At 41.5% G+C, this 24,248-nt stretch overlaps 2 protein-coding genes across 5 annotated transcripts in view; both read right to left on the bottom strand.

Moving 5' to 3' along the window:
• The window catches only part of CERKL (CERK like autophagy regulator), a 137,980-nt gene extending 128,234 nt beyond the window's left edge, over positions 1-9,746 (bottom strand). The window contains exon 1 of one of the 4 annotated variants that reach the window (XR_012905239.1): positions 8,591-9,746. Coding sequence is in view for 2 of the 4 variants with exons in the window: in XM_075933746.1 (XP_075789861.1) it covers positions 8,591-8,894 (304 nt within the window). In the remaining 2 variants the exon portion in view is untranslated. The remainder of the gene's footprint in view (positions 1-8,590) is intronic. The other 3 variants (XM_075933746.1, XM_006121694.2, XM_075933747.1) reach the window with 3 other exon arrangements.
• An 8,892-nt stretch (positions 9,747-18,638) lies between these two features.
• Positions 18,639-22,870, bottom strand: NEUROD1 (neuronal differentiation 1). Its single transcript, XM_006121695.4, has 2 exons — positions 22,728-22,870; positions 18,639-21,345 (listed from the first exon to the last, which is right to left on the bottom strand). Exon 2 carries the CDS (start codon positions 21,333-21,335, stop codon positions 20,262-20,264), a length of 1,074 nt encoding a protein of 357 aa, XP_006121757.1. The 5' UTR covers positions 21,336-21,345; positions 22,728-22,870; the 3' UTR covers positions 18,639-20,261.
• Positions 22,871-24,248: the final 1,378 nt, after the last annotated feature.

Consider the following 24,248-nt stretch of genomic DNA (forward strand, 5'->3'; position numbering starts at 1 on the left):
AAACATTAAAATGTTAATTAGCTTTTGTTTCTTTTTCCAAACAAAACCTATTATAAAGCTTTCACATTTTTCAAATAACCTCACACAAGAATAGATTTTTTTAAATCTATTCTTCATTTTTCCATGTCTTTGAAGTGCTGTTCAGAGGTGAACAGCTGTATTATCTCAGATTGTATTATCGATCAGCATGGAAAAAAAAAACCACTTTTCCACCCTTTCTTCATTAGTTATTTTCCCTGATATTCAACACCATAAGTCTTCCTTTTCTCTCAGACAGGAAAGTAACAATCCAGCTGGTCAGGATTTAGACACATCATTCTTTCTCCCGCCAGAACACATAGTTTTCAAAAACAGATAATTTCCAAAGCTGGGGAAAAATACAGCTAACCCACACTATCCAGACTGGATTCAGCAAAGCGAGGGCACTGCTACATCATGAAAACAACTGACAAGGTTAGAAAAAAAATCTGATTTTCTGTTATGCATAGGAATGTAAAATCTCATTTAACTGGCTATCCACTTAAAAATATTGTTTAACCAGTTAACTGATTAAAGGAGAGTGAGTCGTGGGGTGCTCCAGCTGAGCTGGTTCCTCCCCCGCATCTGCCAATGGAATGCCTTCCACCCTGTTCCTCACTGGAGGCAGTGGCTGCACTAACTAACTGGGACATCAGAGCAGCCACTGCCTGCAGAAGGCCTGGGTGCCACGCAAGCTGCTCTGGCATCCCAGTCAGAGCAGCTCCTACCTGCAGAGTGTGGGCCTAGGATGGACAGAAGCTGTTCCAGCAGGAACAACAGAGCAGCCCCTGTCTGTGACAGCAGCACTCCCGCTCTCCTCTTCCTGTGGGGCTGGAGCAGTCCGCTGCCCGCAGCAGGTGGCGGGGGCTGCTCCAGCCCCACTGGTTAAACTTTCACATCGCTAATCCATATCAGTGAGGAAAAATGGGTCTGACTAGCAGTAACCAGGGAAACAAAGTAACTTAGGAGATGCAAAGAAAGGCTAAGCTAAAGTGACAGGAAGGGAGAAACCAAAATGACTGGAGACACAAGCCAGGTTCCAGATATCCCTCAACTTCCAATTTCCAGACGCTCGGACAAGGCAGATGATTCACTTGCGGGTGGATGCAGCATGCAAAGTGTTCTCCCTCCTGCTGCTAGGAGTGCCTGGGGCAGAGCAGCACATGGAGGGAGACATGCCTTGAGGTCCCTGTTGGGCTGCTGGTCAGGAGCTGTCTAAGATAAGCACCTCCCAGCTAGAGTCTAACTCTGGCACCTCACCACCTTCCACTTTCCAACTCCCTGCCCCAGGTCACAACTTCCTCCCAGAACCTGCATCCTTTCCTACACCCTTCCGCCAGACCAGAATCCTTTCCTGCACCCATATCCCTCCCTGACACTGCACCCATATGCCCTGTGCCAGATCACTCCCCAAACTCTCTTCACCACTCCTCCCCCAGGTCAAAACTCTCTCCCATACTCTGTATCCCCTCTTACATCCTCTCCCCACATCCTCTCAGATTCACTCCTGAATACCTACCTCCTCCCAGACCTTGCCCCCCAGTCCCATGCCCAAGGTCACAATGTTATGCTTAAAAGAAGAACACGGGACCTTTTTCAGAGGGATAAGGCAACACACCGCATTTATTGATAACATAAAGTAGCATATGCGTTCATGCATACACGCACGCACGCACACACGCACTCTGCTGATGGAATAGTTACCAGTCTGTTGCTCTGCCCAACCTATTGGCAAGATAGGTCAGGTGCAAGGAAGAAGCCGGGTTTTTGTCAGTCCAGATTGATGCTCCACTTGGCAGAATAGAAACCCGAAGAACCATACAAGACACCCAATCCTTTATAGGATTTTCCTTTTGTGCAAGTTTAAGGCCTGACAAGGCAAAATACATAATAAGTCATTCAGCATCACAATCAGTTTTTGTTTGACATATGTTTATCTGGAGGTTGCTCTCACAGTCATCTGACATCAGCATGCTGATGACGCCTCATGGGGTGTTGTCTTCTGGAGAAACTTGTTATTGGTTTCCTATCAAAGGGTGCTTGCCACTGACATCAGGGTTCATCAATCTGGCCTGGTAGTCTGCACCTCCAGTGTGCTTTCACTTAGTTGATTAGTATTTGGTGCTTCTGATTCTCCAGCCCCTCCTCTGACCATGTGAGCATGCAATGGCCTTTACACTTCTCTCTCCTAAAACATTCTCTCTCTCATTCACACAAATAATACATTAACACAATTGCAGCGTGGGACAAAAGGGTACTTCTAGTCACTTTAACAAAGTTACCAAGTTTTTCAACATTAAACTTCTTTCCATCTATTACAAGGCTTTATCGAATGCTGACTTCACTACGCATTACAATATTCCATCCCTTCAATTCAATATGCTAACATCAAACAGAGCTGGAGCTAAGTTAAAGCTGTCTGGCATGTCTGAAGCCTACATCTTGTATTTAAGTTTAATCCAAACCTTTTGCTATAACATACAATCATTATAACAAACAGACTTATTAGTTACAAAATTCTAGGGCTACAACAACCCTCTCCTTCACCCAAACTGCCTCTCATACCCCACATTCTCTTCTGCACCTCGAGCTCCTTTCTGCACCCAACGTCTGTCCTAGACCCCAAACCTTCTCCATAGGAAAGTGTAACTCTTGACCACTTACCAAAATCTTGGAGTGGAACCGCATCAAAAATTACTCCCCACCCCAGAGCTAATGAATAACATAGCTGAAGTTGATGTACTTAGGCATGCTTATGGCAGTATCTTCACACTGGTAAATCAACAGTTGACACTCTCCTATCAACTCTGCCTATTCTAATTTTGGTGAAGTACTAGCGCCGATAGGAAAGTGCTTAGCAGTCAATTTATAGCCTCTATAGTAGATGTGATAAATTGACCTCTGCTAGATCAATCACTGACCTAAGGGAGCTAGCAGAGCAGCTTCTCTCAAATCCACCTGAAAAGAAATCTTTAATTGAGAATATTAAGCATGGGTATGTTCTGTGAGATTTAATATCTTTTTTAAAGAAGATAAAACACTATAATTAGATGTACACATCTTTTGGGGGGGAAATAGTTACTAACTTTTTGTAATTATTATTTGTGGAAATGTACTGAACACTGTCCATTCTCCTCTTGGTGTGCATACACCCTGTGCAGTCATCAGAATTTTCTCCCTAAATGCTACCCATCAAGACCCTCTGTTGATGTGCTGGTTTAGAAGACTCAGCTACCACCAGGTTCCTTTTTGCCAGACAATTCTGTTGCAGAAAAGTAAAACAGCAATTCATGGAATACATGTGCAACACACATTAAAGAACAACAGCTCCAAAAAAATGTTTTTCTTCTTCGAGTGATTGAACATGTTCATTTTCCTCTTACTGACTTTTAAGCTGTAATTTAGGAAGTAAGTTTGGAGATCATATATACTCAGATTGGAATACAACTCATCCAAATTTAGCACTCTCTTTCATGTACTCAGTGGTACCATAATGGGAAGAGAAGGTGTAAACTGATGACCTGGTTGCCACTCTCCAAATGTCCTGGATAAAGACTTGAACAAGAAACATGACTGAGGCGGCTTATGATCTTGTGCCTTCAGTTTGCCCAGTGAGAAAATGCCTAACAGACCATAACACCCACAAATACAGGAACTTATCCAAGACAAAATTATTTGTGAAGAGACCATAAGACCTTTCATTCGTCCCACGATGGTCATGAATAGTTAGATGGACAAACGAAACAATTTAATCCTGCCTATGTACAATGCCAGTTCTCTTCTAATGGTGTGCAGATGTTATTCTTCTTTATTGGCATGTGGTTTGGGATAAAACATAGGTAAGTAAATTACCTAGTTAATACGCAAATTAGATACTATTTAAGTTCCTCTCATTAAGCCCCACGAAGGGGCTATTAAGCTTCACACAGAGGGGTCAGCACTGCAGAGGGGAGAGATGCTGTAGCTGCCACAGACATTGAGAAGACACCCCTCACCATAGCCCCAGTCAGGAATGAGAAGTGCCTTCCCACTGGCCCCAGAATGGAGGAGGAGAGGGGCCCCTCCTGCCAGCTCCAGCAAGGAGCTGCCATGGCCAGAGAGCTTTGTGCTGGGCTGGAAGGAAGAGGCACCTCCCCGCCAGCCAGTGGCTGTGGCAGCTCTATGCTGGGGCCAACAGGGAAGGCACTTCTCATTCCTGTTGCAGGGAAATGACCAGTGCAGCCGAACCACATGCCCCCAGGAACCAGACCTGTTGGCTGCTTCTGGGATGCAGTGTGGTGCTCCAGAACGGGCAGGCACTAGGCAGCCTGCCTTAATGCCACTGGCCAGAAGCCAGCCATGTAAGCCCAAGCCCCAACCCCCTCCCCCCCATCTACCCTGACACTCACACCCCCAACACAGAGTCATCTACTGCACTCAAAACCCCTTATTGCTGGTCTCATCCCAAAGTCCACACCCCGCATCTTACCCCCTTCTGCAATCCAAACCCCAGCCCTAAGCCCCTCTCTAGACCTGGAGCCCCTCTTACATCCCTTCAGCCCCTCATCTCTGGGCTCACCCAAGAGTCCTCACTTCCTCCTGCACCTCAACTCTCTGCCTCAACCCACAGCCCCCTCCTATAGTCTGAATCCTTTGGCCTCACCCGCCCCTCCGATCTGGAGCCCCCTTCTATACTCCAAATCTCTCATCCCCAGAGTCCTTGCACCCCAAATATCTGTCCCAGTCCTGAGCCCCTCATCCACAGCCCCACCCAAGCTCACACCCCCAGCTACAGCCCTCACACCCCTTCACTCCTATCCTCCTCCCCAGCCTTGAGTCCCTTCCCACACTCAAAACCACTTGGCCCCACTCTCACAATATGAATTTGGTCACACATCACCTTCACTTCAATGCACATAAGAAAACTCATTCTGCTCAGGGCTGGAAAAAACTAGAAGTGGGAACACTGGATACCAGTTTAGAAAAAAAATATCCAATGAGGGTGAAAGATTGTATAAGGCACTTCAAATATCAGAGCTAGGAATAAACGTTTCAGAGGGGTAGCCGAGTTAGTCTGTAACAGGAAAAACTTAAAAAAACAAATAGTCTTTAAAGTGCTACCAGACTAACAAAACATGTAGATGGTATCATGAGCTTTCGTGGGCACAGCCCACTTCTTCAGATGACCGGCAATCTGAAAAAATGGACTGTGCTCACTAAAGCTAATGATACCACGTACATGTTTTGTTAGTCTTTAAAGAGCTGGGAACGTCAGTGATTAACAGGTAAGCATCACCCAGAACGGCTGATGCTTACTAGTTAACCAGCAGGTTAGCCCCAGGCTGGAATAGCTCCCTGCCTATCCGCCATTTAAATGGTTAACAGGTTAAGCATAACATTAACCAATTAACTATTAAACAGGATTTTATGTCCCTAGTCAGAACACATAGTTCGGCCACCCTTCTAGCCAAAGCACTAGCTACTAAGAAACACTGTTAGGGCACATCTACGCAGCAGGGCAAAAGTCGAATTAAGCTATGCAACTTCAGCTACATCAGTTGCACAGCTGAAGTCAAAATAGCCTAATTCAGCTTTTGGCACTGTCTACACAGCAAGAAATCAAAGGAAGAACAGTCTTCCTTCGACTTCCCTTACTCCTTGTGAAATGAGGGTTACAGAAATTGGAGTAAGAAGTCCTCCAGCTCGCCATTATTTTGAAATAATGGCTTTCAGTGTAAACACACTGTTGTGCAGATATATCCTTAGAGGCACATGCAGTAAGGATCTAGAGGCTCAAATGGTGGTCCCATGGGCTTCAACACAACTAGGTGCAAATATTGGGGTGGATAGCTCCCCTTATTTGAAGGTAAAATCTTTCCAGCCCTTCACACATTTGATTCTCTATCATTAGAAAATATAGAACGGTTATCCATATGGGGAAGAAAAGCTGATACTACCACAAATGAACTTTGATAGACCTGCTTTAGATGCAAGAGGTAATTCAGGCTATAGTGGATGGAGAACTGTATTGGTGAGACCCTGGACAGACAAAATCAGATAGAAAAACATCTCTACTTTGACACATAAATTGATAAAGCCCATGGGTTTGGTCAGACCCAGTCAACAATGGTGTTAAAAAAAAATCAAATCTAGGTACAATGGGAATGAAACTGGAGTTGCCAATCATAGATACAATAAGTGGAGGCCAGACTGGGGCTATTAATTTATTTAAGCCTGGTCCTGTTTGATTTTAGCAGCACTCTGCATAAGAGTGGGATTGGGGGAAGTATAGGGCAGCAGGAAAGAATCTGTGATGGAAACACAACATTGGCCTTAAGGGAGCAAAACTGTTGGCATTTCCTGGTAGCCTTCTTTGCATAGTCCTCCCCACTCCCACACTGTTGAAAAAAAATCTTTAAATGATCTACTTAGGTGTTCCACCAACTCATTCTGCACCCCTAGAAAATAAGAGATTTGCACTACAAGTGGAGTCAAAGTTCTCTGAATTTCTTCCCGACAAAGCAGAGAACTGTGAACTCTAGCCTCTACTCCCTGTTGAGTTAATATATCATCACAGTGTTGTCTGTAAGAACAAATAGGTTATTCCCCTGAACATGAGGAAGGAATGCCTAACAGCCCTTAACTCTCGAACACTGATATGAAGACAGGAGATTCTTGAGGACCACAAACTTTGAATTTAGTGGGGACCCAGATGTCCTCCCTATCAAAGGACAAATACATTAATCACCGGGCAAATGTGTTTGTCACCAGTGTCAGAAAAGCCTATCAATGGACAAAAAAAATTCCCACACAAGCATTTGGCAGGTGTGTCCACCAATCTAGTGAAGTTAGTACTCATGAGGGCACCATGGTCAGATGGTGCTGATTTGGTGAATGAACTGAGTTTGAAGAGTCCTGAGATGCAGCTTGACAAGTTGGATTATATATATATATATGCATGAAGCCCCTGTCTTATACAGTTCTGAGATGTACCATGGAAAAGAGTATTATTACTTGTTACAGCTGAACTCATAGTATTCCTTTGATATAGCTTTTGGATATGCATGAGTAGGCTATGCCACAGTAATAGTCAGATCATGGTAGTATGGATTTTGTACCATTTCACTCATACAATAAGCACCCCTCTGCATTTATTAAACACCATTTGCTTTTTGCTGAAGAGCTAGCTCTAAGAAAGAACTACAATAGAATCCCACTGTGGCAAAAGCACACCTTGTAGAAGATATGAACAGATTATAATTTAGTGATTGCTGGAAGAGCCAGGTTACTGGAAAAAATATATATTTATCTATAACTCTGAATTAAGGATGTGTAGATATTTAAAAGTTTCCTTTTGTAAAATCTTTTGTAAAATAAGTGTTCTATTTTACTCACTGAAGTCGTTTTTCAATAGTTTTGCTCATTAAAGACTGTTTTGATCAAGACATCTTTCTGGAGCTTAATTTCTTTTGACATTTCCTTTCAAAAGTGCACCATAATAAATATCAAGGAGTTTGACACACAACCCCAAGATAAAGACTGAGCCAAATCCTGCTTGCTTTACACATATTAGAAATATGAAGATCTACTCATGTAAGTGGAGCAGGATTTGATGCACAAGCCTCAACCTAAAACTTAGACATATCTCACAAGAAACTACTATATAAAATGTTACACAGCTGTCATTTAGATTAAAATGCAAAAAACTGATGCTGCACAATCAATAAAAGTTCTCTTACTCTTCTGCAAAGTATTTCATGTTTCCACCATGTTTATAAGTAATAAAGAAAAATCGTCCAGTGACGTTTTGTTTTAGGTCTGAGATCCTGATAACATTATTTAAGTAAATTCTTCACTTTTATTGCTGGCACAGATTTAAAGTGGAGAGAGATGTTAATAATTTTAACTATCATTCTGTTTTAAATAAACTTTTGATCTCTGTAAGTGGATTTGTAACACTGAACCACAGCAAAAAGCCAGTTTTCACTACAATTTCAGTAGTTTTGCTCTGAAATTTTTGTAGGACACTTGAATGCCCTCCTTCCATGGGTAAAATTTCTTGTCTGACAGAAAAGCAAATAGCCACAGAACCATAAAGTGATTCTGGTCTAAAAAATGAACACGAAGATTTGGCCCTCAACAGAAAGGGCAAGTGGCACTGAAGTGATGACTTAGTTGTTAAAGTAACTTGATATGTATGTAGACAACATACACTGACAACTATCTCTTCCCTCTGCTGCTCTCTGTCCAGTGGCTACCCAGCCCCTTGCAGAGCTTGCAAGGCATCCCTGATCCTTCCGTGCCTGAACTAGCCTCAATCCATTTAGCAAGCATTCAAAACCAAATCAACTAAAGGGGCAACACAGTGGCGACGCACAGTCCCTCCACGCGCCAGCTCAGGATGGGTAGCGCCAGAGTGGGGCGCTGGCTCTTCTCCAGGAACAAGTTGGGGAATTCTGAGTCACGTTTCTGTGCGGAGCGGGGTATGTGACAGCCCCAAACCGCCTTCCCCCTGGGGGCTGCTACCGGGCGTGCACTGAAGCGGCAGCACCAGGGTCGTTGCCACTCTCCCCCACCTGCCCCCCGCACTCACCCCCGCGGCTCTCAGGCTCGATAGGGCTCCACCTGAGCTGTCTGGCGCTCAGCACCACGTCGCAGCTCCTCTTCCCGATCTGGAAGATGCCCCTGAGGAGCGGCTCCTCCTGCCCCGACTGCGAGCCCGGGTCTCCGTCCGGGGGGGCTGCCCCCCGCAGCTGCGCCATCGAGGAGGACGAGGTGGTGGCGGTGGCAGTCTCCTGCCCGGACGCGTCTTCCAGCCCAGCGCCCGGCGGCTCCTCCACGGGCTCGGGCCACGCTTCCCTCCTGGGGCGGCGGAAGGGGCTCTGCGCCCCCAGCATGGCGGCGGCGGCCTCCAGGCCAAGTTGAAGCGAGAGACTCTCCGCGTCCCGGCTACTGCCAAGGCAGCGACTCCTCCGCCTCTGCCCCCTCCCATCCTGGGAGAGAGGCTACGAGGCGGGCGGGGGAGCGCTCACACGCAGGCGCGCGCCCTCCCCAGCCGGTGGTCGTTAACTGCAGTCCAGTCGCGCGCAGCGTGCTGCCCCGGGGTTGTCACTCGGCTGGGCGCCTGTTGCGCAGCCCGTAGGCCAGTCCCGCCCCTGTAAGGAAAGCGCTGCCTCACTGACCGGCGCAGTGCGGGGGGTCGTTGGGCCGTGCTAAGTGCCAGAGGTGCCTTAGATCAGGCCTTCGCTGAGAGCTTGCCCAAGAGGGTGTTTCGAGAGGTTGGTTTCCACGCCGAAGCAATGGGAATATCCCCTGGAGCCTCCGATCCCCGCGCCCCTGCGGCACGCTTAGCTAGTGCTTTCCCCCCGTGCGCTGAGATTTAACTCACTGAAACCTCTAGGAACCACATTTTATAGGTGTAATATGGTAACAAGCCTTGATGACTCTCTCAACAAAAGGTTGGTGCTGGAAAAACTTAAAAAAACAACCAATAGTCCTGCAGCACCTTAAAGATTAACAAAACATGTAGATGGTATCATGAGCTTTCCTGGGCACAACCCGCTTCTTCGAATGATAGTTACATGGCAGGGAATTTGTAAGCTTGTTAGACCTTCCTAAATAAATAAATATATATATCATATTTTATAGATAACATTGCTTTTGTTTACACTGTTATCATAACTATATATTTGCAATGTGTTTGCTTCTTTTTAGAGAATCTTCATGTATATCCTATTGGATAGGACTACTAACCTTTTTCATTCTCCCCTCAGATACAGACACATAATTATCTCAGGATACATCTACACTTGCTCCCTAGTTCGAGCTAGGGATGCAAATGTAGGCGACCGAAATTGCTAATGAAGCAAGGATTTAAATATCCCGTGCTTCATTAGCATGATCTCGCCGGTGCGTTTCTCCTTTCAACAGCTGATTCAAACCAGGAAGTGTGCGCCGGGACGTGTTAGTTCGAACCAAATCCCTTGGTTCGAATTAACGTTACTCCTCATTTTTTGAGGAGTAAAATGAGGAGTAACGTTAATTCAAACCAAAGGGTTTGGTTTGAACTAACGCGTCCTGGCGCGCACTTCCTGGTTTGAATCAGCTGTTGAGCGGAGTAACATGCTGGCGCGATCATGCTAATGAAGTGCTGGTTATTTAAATCCCTGCTTCATTAGCAATTTCGGTTGCCTACATTTACATCCCTAGCTCAAACTAGGGAGCAAGTGTAGACGTACCCTCAGAGTGTAACTTGTAGGTGTACATCTGATGACACAATTTAGCTTTAATATATTTTGTTTAAATAAAAAGATCAAATAGAGATTTTAGCAAAAAGAGAATTACAGATCAAGAATGATAAATAGCAAGGTCTATACCAGTGACCACTGTATTTCTGTGCTAGGATCATCAGGTCAACTTTCCTATGGACATATTTTTAAGTTCAGTACTTGTACACAAAATTTGAAAAATAGAAGTATCATATTACCATATTTTATAATAAATCAAAATACCATTTAAACATGAATTCTTTTAAAAAGAACAGTTATGACACTAACACATAGTCTAGCCATAAAAATTCTGCTTGTTTAAAACTCTTAGCAATTCTGCTGCAATTAATAAATAAGGGACCAATTCTGGCCCTTTTTTTTTTGGAAGTTGTGCCCAATATTTCTCCATGTGCATCTTCTCTGTTGGAATGTAAATACTTCGCCAAAAAATCTGACAAAATAAAATGTTTAACATGTAGACATTTGGAAAGACCTATCTTTTGTTTCAACAGAACTCATGCCAAAAGCTGGTATAGTGGGATAAAACACTGCAGGCCAAAAATACCTTCCAGAGTATCATTCTGACAACTACATCAGTAGATGAACCAATAAAACTTATATCCCTTTTTTGACATCAGTGAGAGCTTTAATTCATTTTCATTGATGTCACTTAGAAGGAAAGTTAAATCATTAACTAGAAGGTAAAGTACAATATATGATAAAAATAAGAATGTGTGCATCAACTCTGAGGCTCTTTAGTCTATGTTAACTGCTTCAGCAATCTTTATTTGTCTCTGGAATCATTTATTAGCCTACACAGTATATCTCATATAATAAATGCCAGTTTATTTCTGAGTAAATTGTAGTCAAAGAATAAACTGATAACTCCTTTGTATCCATGGAACAGTATTACAGTTTTCACTGATACTAGTGAAAGAGTACTATAGTTCCCAAGAGATTTACAATACCCTTCACCTGACATCAGTGAAAGTTGCAATCTTTTAATTAACTTTGAGGTGATAACTTAATATTTTAAATTAAATAGATTAAAAACAAAAGAATAAAATTAAATATATACATAATGTCTGTAGCAGAGGAAATCCTTAAGGGAGCATTAGATGCTATTGGCTCTGCTGCAATTAATAAATACTCTATTATCAAAACCTCTGAATAAATTCCAGGCTGGAATTTTCCCCCAAGACAACTGTTATTCTATGTATAATACATGGATTTTCAATTCATTTAATTAATTTGCTGTGCAAAAATATTTTTCATTTTAGGTGCATTGTATTCTTAGATTAGCAGTTGTAACTGAAATGTTTTTCTGTACATCTTAACATATAATCATTTCTACCTCATACTGATATAGATCTGCCTTCCAGTAGCTTTTAGCTATGATCTAGATCCATCTCCTAAACCTCACCATTTAGATCTCCCTTCTACTTTGCAGAAAGATTTCAGTTGTTCCTGCTTCTCTGGAAAGCACAGAAGTCTCCCTAAAGATCTAAGTTTAGGGAGGGGTCAGAGATTGAGCATGATATATAGATGTGTGGATGGAGGGAGATACATTTTGTCACCCCCATTTTGCTGGGAAACAGTGGGGTGCTGGAGATTTCTGGGAAAAACTAATAACCAAATTGTCTTCCACCGAGTTTTTATCTGAAGATCCAAAAGACAGTAACAGCTTGGGAAAGTCTTTAATGGAGGAAGGCCACCAAGGTTTAGATTGAATGCAAAGTTACAAAGCCTCCACACTATAATCTTGGCTTTCTGCAGATCTCCCAGAATGTTCCAGGTATGGAGGTGAGGCCCATGGTCATTTCTGATTGGATCATGTGGGAGATGTACTGTCTGCTCAGAAATATAGATAAGGTAGTAAGAATAGTGTGGCAAGTTGCTCAAAGATTTTGTAACTTGTGTGTCCTCCCATTACAAAGCGTGTGCTAATATAGTGACAATAAACCAAAGTGAGTAGGAGGAAGCCTAGAACAATGGGGGTAGATAAGATGGTAAATTGCAGGATATAACCACAGAAGACAGATGGATTAGGTGTAAAAATCATCAGACGACTGTTTCCTGCTTTAGATAGGTTTCAGAAGATCCCTATATTAAAATGTTTGTTGTTTTTATGTTTAAAATGACTTAGAACAGTCATTATATGAAGGAATAATGATCTGTTATCTTTGCTGTATCTAATATCTAATATCCCACAATGCTCTTCTATCAAATCAATGAAAATGTAATGAATACTCCTTATTTCATAAATAATTATGCATAATATCACACATCTTGATTCAAAAGTATGGTTTTATAGAGAGCATGATTTTGTATCGCAAATAAACCATTGTAGGATAATGTACTATAAAAACAGATTTGTGTTCTATCTGATATATAAGTTTTCCTTTATGTTTGAAACTCAGTAGTCATCCTGTCATTGCTGCTCTTTTATTGTACTTGTAATATGTGGAGTGGAGGACCATTGGAACTGAATCACATTGGTTTCATTTTCCCTGCTACACACACATGGAGCAGAGCAGCAGAAAAGACAGGAGATTATATCAACTGGTAATACGAGAAGCAGAACCAGAGAGAATACTAACCAGGAGTGTCGAGAAGTAGCAGGAAACAGGAAAAGCTGCTAACTCTTCCTCCATCAGAGCTACCTCCTCCCCTACTGGAGGAAGCTCTGTTTCTCTTGCTGTGCTCGTGGGAGGGAGTAGGACAAGTGTCAGAAATATTTTCCTAAAAAACTTTGCTAAAGAAGGAAAAAAAAGTTAGGACAACTTCCTTGAAGGAGGAAAGCGGAAGAATGTTTGGGAGACTTGGGGGAAAGGATGAAAGAAGAACAACCACTAGGAAAAGAAGGAGTTCACAACACACTGCCTCTCCCAGCAGGAAGTTTGTAAGTAGAAGAGGGCTACAGGAGAAGTGGTAAGAACTGAGGCTAATTTGAAGAGCCAGTTTATGACTGGTGGGGAATTGTGAGATGCTGAACTCAGGGAAGGAAAATCAAGAGTCTTTGGACTAATAGGGGAGGATTAGAAGTGCTGGTAGGAATCAATAAATGCTGATGACCAGCATTGTGATAGCAGAGTGAAATTGAAAACTGCTGGTTGCTGTACTGTATCATAGGATAAGGCAGATTAATTTCTGGAGCAGCCTGGATTTAGAAATTGAAGACACACCACTGGTTTGCACATTTTTGCACATCACCTCTTTACACATTTTTCTGGCTATGATCATTGTTCTCTACAATACCAGGCCTAGTGTGTAAAGTTCACACTGCACCATAGGTTTTTAAAACTGGAGCATCAAGATTGTTTTGTATCTGCCCTCCATGTATTTTTACTCTAGAGAAGAACCTAAACTTTAAATTGGTTAGTGTACCTACAGTTTTCAATATTATTTCAACCCAACTAAGCCACTTTATTTTTTCTGCCTTGATTTTAAATCAGAACTTTCAAATATTGGCTTCAGTTTTTTCTAAAATTCTAAAAGTGATATAGCCACAGGTGAAATACTATTGAGCACACTAAAAGCAGAGACCTTTTCTGTGGGTGAGCTATTTCTTGCTTGTCTGTTGTTAATTTATATTAAAACACGTTTTTTTAATGTTTCCTATCAGAGGAAAGCTAGATAGAGGAAAAAGGTGGGGTGAAGAGAGAAAGAGAATGAAAGACAAGAAAGCTTGACACTGTGAAGGATAAAATAAATTTGAAAAAAGGCAAAGAAAGAAATGGCTGCAAAGAGTAGAACAAGAAGAAATGGGAAAGATTGCACAGGTACAAGAAACAACTGGAAGGTGGCAGCAGCACGAGGCAAAATAATTTTGAAAAGTGAGAGAGTTGCAAGATCACTGCAAAAGAAAAAGAAGTAATATGGACTCATGGGTTCAAGAGATATATTTCTTCCTTGCATTAAGTTTGACATGTTATTTTAAATACAATAATGCTATATTCAGAATTCTGTGTTTTGCCCTGCTCTAACCACACAAGTTGCTAGGAATGGTGGGTCACAATGGCTTAAACTTTATTTTATATTACATGGGATTAAATCTGTGATACAAACTGGTTCTAGCCAGGAAATTGCAAATCAGGACTGATATGCTACGCTTAACACACCCCATAGGCAAAATAAATACATACAAGAAATGCTTAACGAGCAGTGTCAGCCTTAATTTTCTATCACCTCGTATCTGACAGTTTGTTAAACACATATTTTAATTATTTAAAAACACTTATGTACACTTTTATACAGAACAATTCTAATGTAGTTCTCCACCTCATCATTTCAAGACACATTAGCGTATTTTAAACTTTTTGTAATATAGGTCTGCTGGGTAAATAATGTAGTTACACCATTTTAAAATGTGTATTTTAACGCATCCTTTTTAGGGGCTAAAAACTAAACATATTCCTATTTTTGTTTAAACAACAACAAACATGAAGACCAAATTCTGCAATTCTTTTCCAGTACTTTGTCATGCAAAATTCTGATAGCCACTATGGCAGATCTGACTTTCTCCTGAATAAAGAATGAGTAAGGACTGCATAAATAAGATAAGCAGCATTTGATTCCATAATTATTTTAATTGTTTGGTAGGCTTTCTCATGGCACATATGAACTGTCCTATCAAAAATGCCCTTCTTTTAAAAATTTAATATTTGAGGCACTTCATATCCTTATTTTTAGAACAGCGAAAGCAATATTCAGGCAAGGTTTTCACTAAGTCTAACTTATTTTACATTAAAATTGTGTTGGATGATTGAAACACTTTTTAAATTAAAAAGCTTTGTTTTAATATCTGGTATACTTACGTCAAAACTGATCTTAGAATGATATTCATTGCCTGTTATTTAGCCTCCAAGATCACACATTACTATCATTTGTTGGTTTACTCAACTGCTGAAACAGCAGCTCCTGAATAAAGTAATTCTTTATATATATTTTAACCAAATTAAGAGGCCAGTCCTGTTTCCAGTGGATTCAATGAGCTAAATTCTGCTTTTCTTATTCAGACAGCTACATTGAAATCACCGAGCTAGGGTCTGAAATCCTTACTCAGGAGTAATTCTCACTGAAATCAATGAGGTAAGTATTGAGTAAAATCTGAGGATCCAATTATAGTCCTTCACCCATATATCACCTTTCCCAACTATAACAGAAGGACTCAAGATCAATGGGAGATGGGGATGTGGAAAGAGTGGTCAGACTGTGAATACTATTGGCACATCAGCCCTAAGAAAAATATGGCAGAAAGACTATTCTACTAAGCTCCCTCCAAGGTGGCAGACTCTTTTTCCGTGTTGTTTCTTGGACAGCTCCCAACTGCAAAAGCACCAAACATTCTGCTCTAAGAGAACTACACTGCAGAGGGGTTTTTTTTGAAAAATGGCCATTTTTCAGAAAAAAAACTTCACTTATGTCCACATTGCAATCATTTTCTTTCGCAAAAAAATCGAAAGAACAGTGGGTTTTTCCTGACTTTGGTAAATTTCTTTCTATGAGGAAGAAGCCTTTTTCCAAAAGAGCTCTTTCGGAAAAAGGTGTGTGTGGACGGGGAAGAGGGAGTACTTTCGAAAGAAGAGGAAAGAGGAAAAAGCACAGAGGCCCTGGTGGCCACTCTGTCCAAGTAATCACAGCTTAAATGCGAGGTAATATCCATTTAGTACGGATGCTATCTTTCAAAACAGAAGATTACTTTTTTCCCCAGAAGATTTCTTCCAGAAAAGCTTCTTCTGAAAGAAGCCTGTAGTCTAAACCTTGCCTGAGATACAGAAAGGGCCACCAGTGTGCAAAGCTGGAATGAAAGCACAGGGCCTCTGAGCAGATGCTTCCAAATTCCCGCTGATTACCTGAGATCTATATGGGCTTGAGAATCAGCCTTTTAATTTACTCCATATAAGGATGGAGGGTAAATTAAAACTTGCTGACATCTGTGAGAACTGTGCAGGTACTTCCTTCCCTTTAAACACCATCTGGTGGAATACAATCAGATCCTGAAGAAGGTATGATTTCCAGTAAGAAAATAAATATGCCACCATAAGAAATGGTAGCATGAAAAGATAACTCAAAATATATTGGTCTTGCTTCAGGGTGGTGATGGGAGTGGAAAAACCCTAATAGAAACAATAAAATGCACCACAAAAAGTGTAAAAAGAAGAATCTGCTAAAATATGTAATCAATTTTCTTTACTAGTTTGTTCTACTATTAGTTCTTTTGAAATACTGTAGTAAAAATATTCAGAAAGCATACTTAGATGTTTAAAGTAAATGACGTTAGCTAGAGAAATTGAATTTTGTTAATAATGGTGAATAAGCAAAGGTAATTGAAAAGGTTTCTTGTAGTTTAGAAATACCTTCCAAATGGTCATTAAACATTTAAGCAACTAAATTTGCAGAATATGTTCCTGACATTGGCACTGGTTCTGTGGTATTTCTCTCATCACATGGAAATACTGTGTGTTGTGCAGAGTGCATTCATGCATAAATAATATAATTTTCATAAATTAAAACCTCCCCTGCAGAAGGAACATCTGTGCCTTCCTTTGAATAAAAGATGGTGGTATGTGAGTTGCCCCTTGACTGACTAGAAGAATCTTTATGTTTAAGAAGAAGGCATATAACCAAAATGCATGCAAGCCTAGGTCAGATTTTTTAATTTGTCTTAGAAATTGACATTCAGGTTTTATTTCCTTAGCTCAATATATTTCTGAATAACCACTTTGCTGTTTGGAAAGGGATAATGGAGTACTTTAAAAATGGAAAGTTGATCTCTAAAGATTATAGTGATGGTTTCTAGACTGCAGAGGAACACTTTATTCAGCTAAAGCCAAATAAAATTGAGCTGCTGCAAAGTGAATCAACTAACCTCCTAATTAGCTTTCAGTGTGTTTGTTTTAGGCCAAAAACTGGGAACAAACATATTCCAAAGAGAAATATGGTTAGGTTTTTTGATTTTTGTTTTTACCATAAAGCACCTTTTGAAATAGGAGATTAATAATATATTTAGACCTGCAAGTTCCACTCATGGGTGCGTCTACACAGCAACCTAAACTCAAAATAAGATACGCAATTTGCGCTACTCAAATTGCATATCTGATTTCAAAACCATTTTGAAATAGCTCATTTTAAAATTTGGTACATCTACACAGTGCCAGATGTCAAATAACATGCTATATCAAGCCATCCCTTATCCCTTGTGCAATGAGATTTCCCAGGATGGTGAAAAAACACACCCATTATTTTGAAAAATATTCTGAAATAATGGGTGGCTAGTGTAGACGCAGGGTAGCTATTTCCGGATACCTGCGGTATCCGGAAATAACCGTGCAGTGTAGACGTACCCATTCAGAAGAAAGTCTTTTCATTTGGGATTCATTTTAAGACAGTTTATAAAGTATCTCCCACTTGTGATGAAAGATTTCATAACATGTGTTTCACTTAAAAGGTCAGACATTTCATTTGTACCAGTCTAGGATAGATCTTTTGATAATTTCATTTCTAGATGGTTCCTCTTCTTCATTAGATTATTCAGGTGGCTCTTGTACAATGTGGGTCTGTAGGTTTCTACAGCCCCAGAAGGCCCATTGAAGGTTAAGAGTTAAGGGACCACTTCTTTCATGTCAGAAAAGAATGGGAACAGTGCCTGGTGAATTGATAGCCTCAGAATCATGGCCTTGGGTAGAAAAAAACTATACAGTTTTTAACTAGAAGATTGAAGACACTTTGTGGGAGAAGGGAGAGAATGTTGCCAAAATATTATTCTCCAGATACTACATCCTTAGCCACTACCTCTGGGACAGAGACGAGCGCCAAGACCTTTCAGAGTACAGTAAACAATTAGCCCTAGCGATATCTAACTTGGGGCCAAGCTAAGGATGAACCTTTCCAATGGCTCAAGAGAGGTTCAGCCACAAGAGAGGAGCCAATCGTAGGCTAGTGCCTGCTGCCAAGAAAAGACTCTGGCAGAGAAACACATTCTAATGAAAACATATTTGGACCATAAATGGTCATTTATTCTCCTGGTGTGGGCAAACAGTTTTCAGGAACTTGCTTTGTATGTACCACTTAGGAAATCCTTAATGAGTCAGAATTAATCCTTTAATGACTGGTTTGCTTTAAGAACGTTAGTGATTGCTGAATCCCTTTCTATTTGAAAATAATGCTAAAATATATACTTTTCCTCAGTGCTCTCAATGAGCACCAGGAAAATCTGCCAGTATTAAAAATCAAGAGACAATGAAGAAATCAAGATATATCCTGAAGTTTAAAGAAATCCACTCCAACTCTCAGCCTGCTGTGTTGTGACAAAGGATTAAAAAATCGAGAGTAGAGGTTATTTTGCAAGTTCTTGGTAGCCCATACTTTGAAACACTTTTATTTCTTGTTTCATGTGAAGGGTCACATCAGTCACAAGGAGTCACAAGTGTCAAAACAGCAACCTGCAGTTGAAAACACAAATTCAGTCATCTTATTATTATTGTCCCCCCCATTTCTATTTACATCCTTTGAAATTAAAGTTAAATAAACCAGCAATACAAAATAGTATAGTTTTACAATAAACAAAACAAAAATAAAAACAAAGAATCCAGGGATTTATTTCTGAGTCCGTTTTATTCTACAAATAATAATTGTTGCACCTTTCATGAGCTATCAAAATAAAACAATAATCCCATAGGAATTGCGTACACTAAGAAAAAATCACATATAAAGAGAAATGCAACATTCGATCAAATGTCCAATACTATATTGTTGCAAATGAATGGATGTTTCTAAAATCCCAATGTGCATTACATCATAATATACAGGATTACAAACAAAATTACAGTACAGCTTGATTCCAGTTCAACCAGCATTACATTTCAGACAGCACTTATTCTGGACTGCATTGTACATGCAATAGCTATTGTTCTAATTACGGATTAAATGGTTTGAATTTGTTTTATACTACTGTAACTAATTGACTACAATAGGTATATAGCCCAACATTATAACCTGATTAGTTTTAGGCTGCAATTCATATATGAATATGTGACAAACCACTGATTGTGTGGATATTTATAAAATCATGCATTTATATTGTCTGCAAACATTAATATTTTCAAGTTCTCTTCAAAATTACGGAATGCAAAGGGGTTCAAAGACTAAAAAGAAACAGTGCAAATTGTATGTGATAGTCAAGCAGCTTTTGATTTCAAAAGGGTGTTGGCATTTGCTTATAACGTTTATATACAAGTTTGTGCAAGTAATGTGTTGAATTGATATGTTTTAATAGAAAATAAGTATTTCATTCTTCTATCCTCTCAAGAACTAGGGATCTGGTTCTTATTGTAAGGGAGAAAATAATTTCATGGGAAAGAAATTGCCAGGACTGTGCATTTTGTTAACGATTTGAAAAGAAATAAGTGCTAAGGCAACATAACTTTTCTAAGCACTTTTCTGCTGGTTTAAATTAGTTAAATTATTTTGTATAAATTAGATATAATTCTACTTTTCCAATATGTATAAAAATTGATGAAGCTGCATGGTTTAAAATAGGAAATCCACATTATAAAAAGTCATTAAAAATTCTGTACAAAATCACAACAAAATAATTCAGCATGGGAAAGGTAACAAGTAGTAAAACGTTGGTTGAAAAATATAGATTTATATATATTTTGTAATTGGCCCATTACTAGTTTAAAAATTGCATAGATCCTAATTATTGCTTGTGATTTTGTTATCCCGATCAGATAATTAATACGATCTGAATACTCCGACACCACGTTTACAGTGTAGAGCTATTAGAAAATAATACAGAAGGTGGACAGGAACTTTGCATCCCTGTGTCACCTAAAGGCAGAAACGACAATAAATACATATATCACGTGAATCGTGGAGTATTTGCACTTCGCAGCAGTGGTACCCAAACGGCTGCCCTTTGTAAACAAGACAGTCACTGTACGCACAGTCGATTTGTTTCCTTGTGTCGCGACGCTGATGCGCCTTGAAGGGTTAATCGTGAAAGATGGCATTGAGCTGGGCACTCATGACTCGCTCGTGATGGGAATGGCTCTCATAGGGCAGAATGTTGTCTATGGGGATCTCACAGCGAGAGGCAGAGCCGGCGAAGATTGATCCGTGGCCTGCGGCTCCTGCCAGGGTAGCTGCGGGATAGTGCATGGTAAAGGCATAATTTTTATCAAACTCGTTGGAAGGTTCGTGTTTGAAAGAGAAGTTCCCATTGATGCTGAGGGGCGGGCTGAGGGGTCCGTCAAAGGAAGGGCTGGTGCAATCAGTGAGGGTGCTTTCAAAAAATGGCTCCAGAGCAGCTCCAAACGAGTGCGGAGGCTTCACGTGGAAGATATGGGAGCTGTCCATGGTGCCATAGGGCGGACTGGGAAGCCCCGGGGACTGATAGGCGTAAGGGTGCACTGGGAAGGAAGCACTTGCCGGCTGCATATGGGGCGGCATGTCTTGGTTCTGCTCAGGGAGGAAAGTCCTGGGGTTGAGCTGGAGGCAGCCGGCTACTAAGTTGGTAGTGGGTTGGGACAAGCCCTTGCACAGGGTCTGGACAAATGAGACCAGGTCTGGGCTCTTGCCGGAGCGCAGGATCTCGGAAAGTGCCCAGATGTAGTTCTTGGCCAAGCGCAGGGTCTCGATCTTGGAAAGCTTCTGCGTCTTGGAGTAACAGGGCACCACCTTGCGTAGGTTGTCCAGAGCCGCGTTCAGCCCGTGCATGCGGTTCCGCTCCCGGGCATTAGCCTTCATGCGCCTTAACTTGAACCTTTCCATGCGCGCTTTCGTCATCTTCTTCTTCTTGGGACCCCGTCTTTTGGGCTTTTGATCGTCGTCTTCTTCCTCTTCCTCTTCTTCCTCATCTTCCTCTAAGTCGTCGTCTTCATCCTCCTCCTCTCCGTTCCTCAGCGAGTCCTCTTCGGTCTCTGCGTGCATGGCTTCGAGATCCTCCTCCTTCTTGTCCACCTCGTGTTCCTCGTCCTGCGAGCTGAGGCACTCATCGGTCCAGCTCGGCGGACCCTGGGGCTGGGGCTCCCCCATCAGCCCGCTCTCGCTGTACGATTTGGTCATGTCTGAAGTCCTGTATTTAGAAGGGGATAAAAAAGAGAAGAACCATCTTCAACAGAAGAAACACAACTCTCCTCCCTGAGCACTCCTCTCTTCCCAAAAGTGTGTGCGCGTGTGAAACCCCCCTAATATGCAATGCACAGTGTACACCCAGACTTGATGAGTGCGCACACTGTACAAAGGCGCTATGTTTTCCCCGAATAAGGAATTACATTTTTAATTGTGCCTGCGCTTCTCCTCTATAATTCGATTTAGTCATGTCCCAATGCCATTATGTCACTTGCTGATATTAGCGGGGAATATAAATAGATTATGCAGAAGAAGATATGATTGGTACAATGGGAGTACGTGAAGCATTTCTGTGGACGCTTGCAGATTCTACGGGGGAAAGTTGTAAACAAAGATACTCAGTAATCCCAGGTTTTATTCATTTTCTTGCCCTCCTTTTCTTCCCACCGAGGCGGGAAGCTATTCCCCAGAATAACTGCATTTCCTCTCTTGTACTAGAGCCAGAATGCAATCTCCAGAACGATTCAGAGCCAAGCCAGGCTCAGCTCCCCAGATGGGGGATCAGGTGTGACACTTTCTCTAAAAACCTGTTCGCTGGAAAACTACTTGTTCCTTTCCTTTCAGGAGTCTCACGGTTCTGCCGAGCTTGTTCACAAAAAGATGCAAACAAGCACAATTCGCAGAACTGCAGCGTTCGGTTCTGGCGAAGACTCCGCTAATGTGAATACAATGAGGACTTCAGCGCGACAATCGAATTAGTGCTTCGCTGCGAGCGGCTTCTGAAGCCTTTGGTGTCTCCGACACTGTAACAGGTAGCAGCTCTTGCAGTTCCTACTCTTTCCTCTCTCCTCTCCAGACTCTTCACCGCTTACCTAACGGAGCTCTCAGCCCGATTTACACTATAGAAGCTTTACCATAAAGTGTGCAGCCTTTCTCCCAACGTTTTCTCCCAACAGCCCTCTGTGCTTATGAGAAATAATAGCCTTCTCATTCAAATCTTTTGGCCATCAAGTCCATTCTATAATAAACTCCCCGTATGCTCTCCATTCCCTCCAAATGAGTGGTACATTACAAAATAGGCAGAAAACGATGATATTCAGATCAAATTTATACTGGGGATTGAGGAATACCAATTAAATATGTGAAAAAGTTAATTAGGGCTTTTAAATGTTGCTTCCCAGGCTCCCATAATCCCAACCTGTGGAGATAATGTCTGAGAATGAAACACACTGAGATATACTGGGCCATTAAACTTTTTCCACTGTAGACAGAATTTAAAAACCTCGACATTATAAACCCACAAATTATATATCTCCTACTAGATACCACTGCAGGAATCTTCATTGAAATTCTGTTTCAGAGGAGGGAATCAAGGGTTATAATTACCTTCTTTTTTAGCGTGTCCTTTGCAGTGATGGTCTCATAACCCTGTTACTCCTGGAGAGCTCTCCTGTGTGAGGGTGTTTTCTCTTTTTTCTAGGGGCTGGGTGCAGGACGCGCAGGTTATATAGCCGGGCCAGTGATGCTAAAGGAGAGGGAGGGGGATAGAGGAGGTCTAGGCGCTTCATGGTTATAACCTATAGCGCCTGCGCCCCTGGTGCTGCCTGCTAAACCCCACCTCCCTCCTCTTTCCCTCCTCCCTCAGCTTTCCCCGGCACGCGCCATATGGTCGTCCACGTCAAGCAAAGGGTCTGGGCTTCTCACGTGACCTGCCCATTTGTATTCAGCGGTGCTCTCGATTCCATCCCTTTGTGGCCAAAAGAAAGTGGCCATCTGTCGCCAGTGAGAGACTCTGCGGACCTGTTTGTACCCGCAGGAAAGATTAACCCTTTCGCCTCTGGGAGGAGGCGCACTTTCCTGGCGCTGCTGTTGTTGCTTTGGGATTTGCGTCTTTTATTATTATTATTATTAAAGAGAAGAAATTTCCAGTTGTGTTGGTTAGCAAGAGGGACGGGGAACAGATCCACTGAGGTTTCCGCATGTACATTTCTTCTTTTCACGGTAATTGTTGCTGTCTCCTAGCTTAGCTCTAACCCCCACGTCTCCCCCCTACCCCAAGAGTAGGCGTTTGCAATTTTTCCACTTGTCCAGTGTGAAGGCACCTTTTAGCACTTTCCTATCTTAGCGTATTTGTTTTCCTTACTGGAAGAAGAGGCAGTCTGAACACACAGCTGAGTAACGTTGAAAGATCTTTTAGATATGAAATATCAATCATTGCAATGACACACTGATGGAAACAACTCAAAAGATTGACTTGCAGAAGGACCAGAAATTCCTCTTAGGCACTTTTCATCCAGTTTAGTGCGCCTGTTCACACCCCCACAGGGACTCACAAAAACAAACACATGTATTAATGCTATATTTCACTACCGAAGTATTATTGCCTTCTGTTATCATCTATGCCTATATACCTTTTTACCTATATAAAAGGCCATGGGCCAGGTCAGTGTGTCCATTTCCTTGAAAAGTATTACAGTCTCCTTTATTTGTGTCATGAATCAGGCTTTGCACGTTTAAAAGGAGTTTAACTTTGTCAGCAGAAAATGAAAATATTTTAAAAGATGTAAGTAAAGTAAATATGATACCTAGGGACTAGTGAGAGTTTCTGTTAATACTTTACCAGAATGGTGTTTGCTTTATTGGTTATTTGGGGAGGAATGACAAGCTGTTTAGTTATAGTTTGAAAGCAACATTAGGTGCCTTCTCCTCACTATTCAGTAGCTCACGTGCAAATCTGTAATGTGTAGTGAAAACAAGAGCAGCGTTCTGTGTTCTACTATTCAGACCCCTTTATTAATGCGTCCACCTTACCAGCGGGCTAAGATGGACACATTGTTAACATGCATATATCTTTACATTGAAATTACCACCCCGGAGAAGTAATTAAGGTGTTCTGCGTCGATGGTG

Source organism: Pelodiscus sinensis, chromosome 7, assembly GCF_049634645.1.
Source record: "Pelodiscus sinensis isolate JC-2024 chromosome 7, ASM4963464v1, whole genome shotgun sequence".
Taxonomy (NCBI): domain Eukaryota; kingdom Metazoa; phylum Chordata; order Testudines; family Trionychidae; genus Pelodiscus; species Pelodiscus sinensis.

What these genes read in the sequence shown, in the direction of transcription:
- NEUROD1 (XM_006121695.4), bottom strand. Translation starts at nt 21,335, where the DNA reads ATGACCAAATCGTACAGCGAGAGCGGGCTGATGGGGGAGCCCCAGCCC.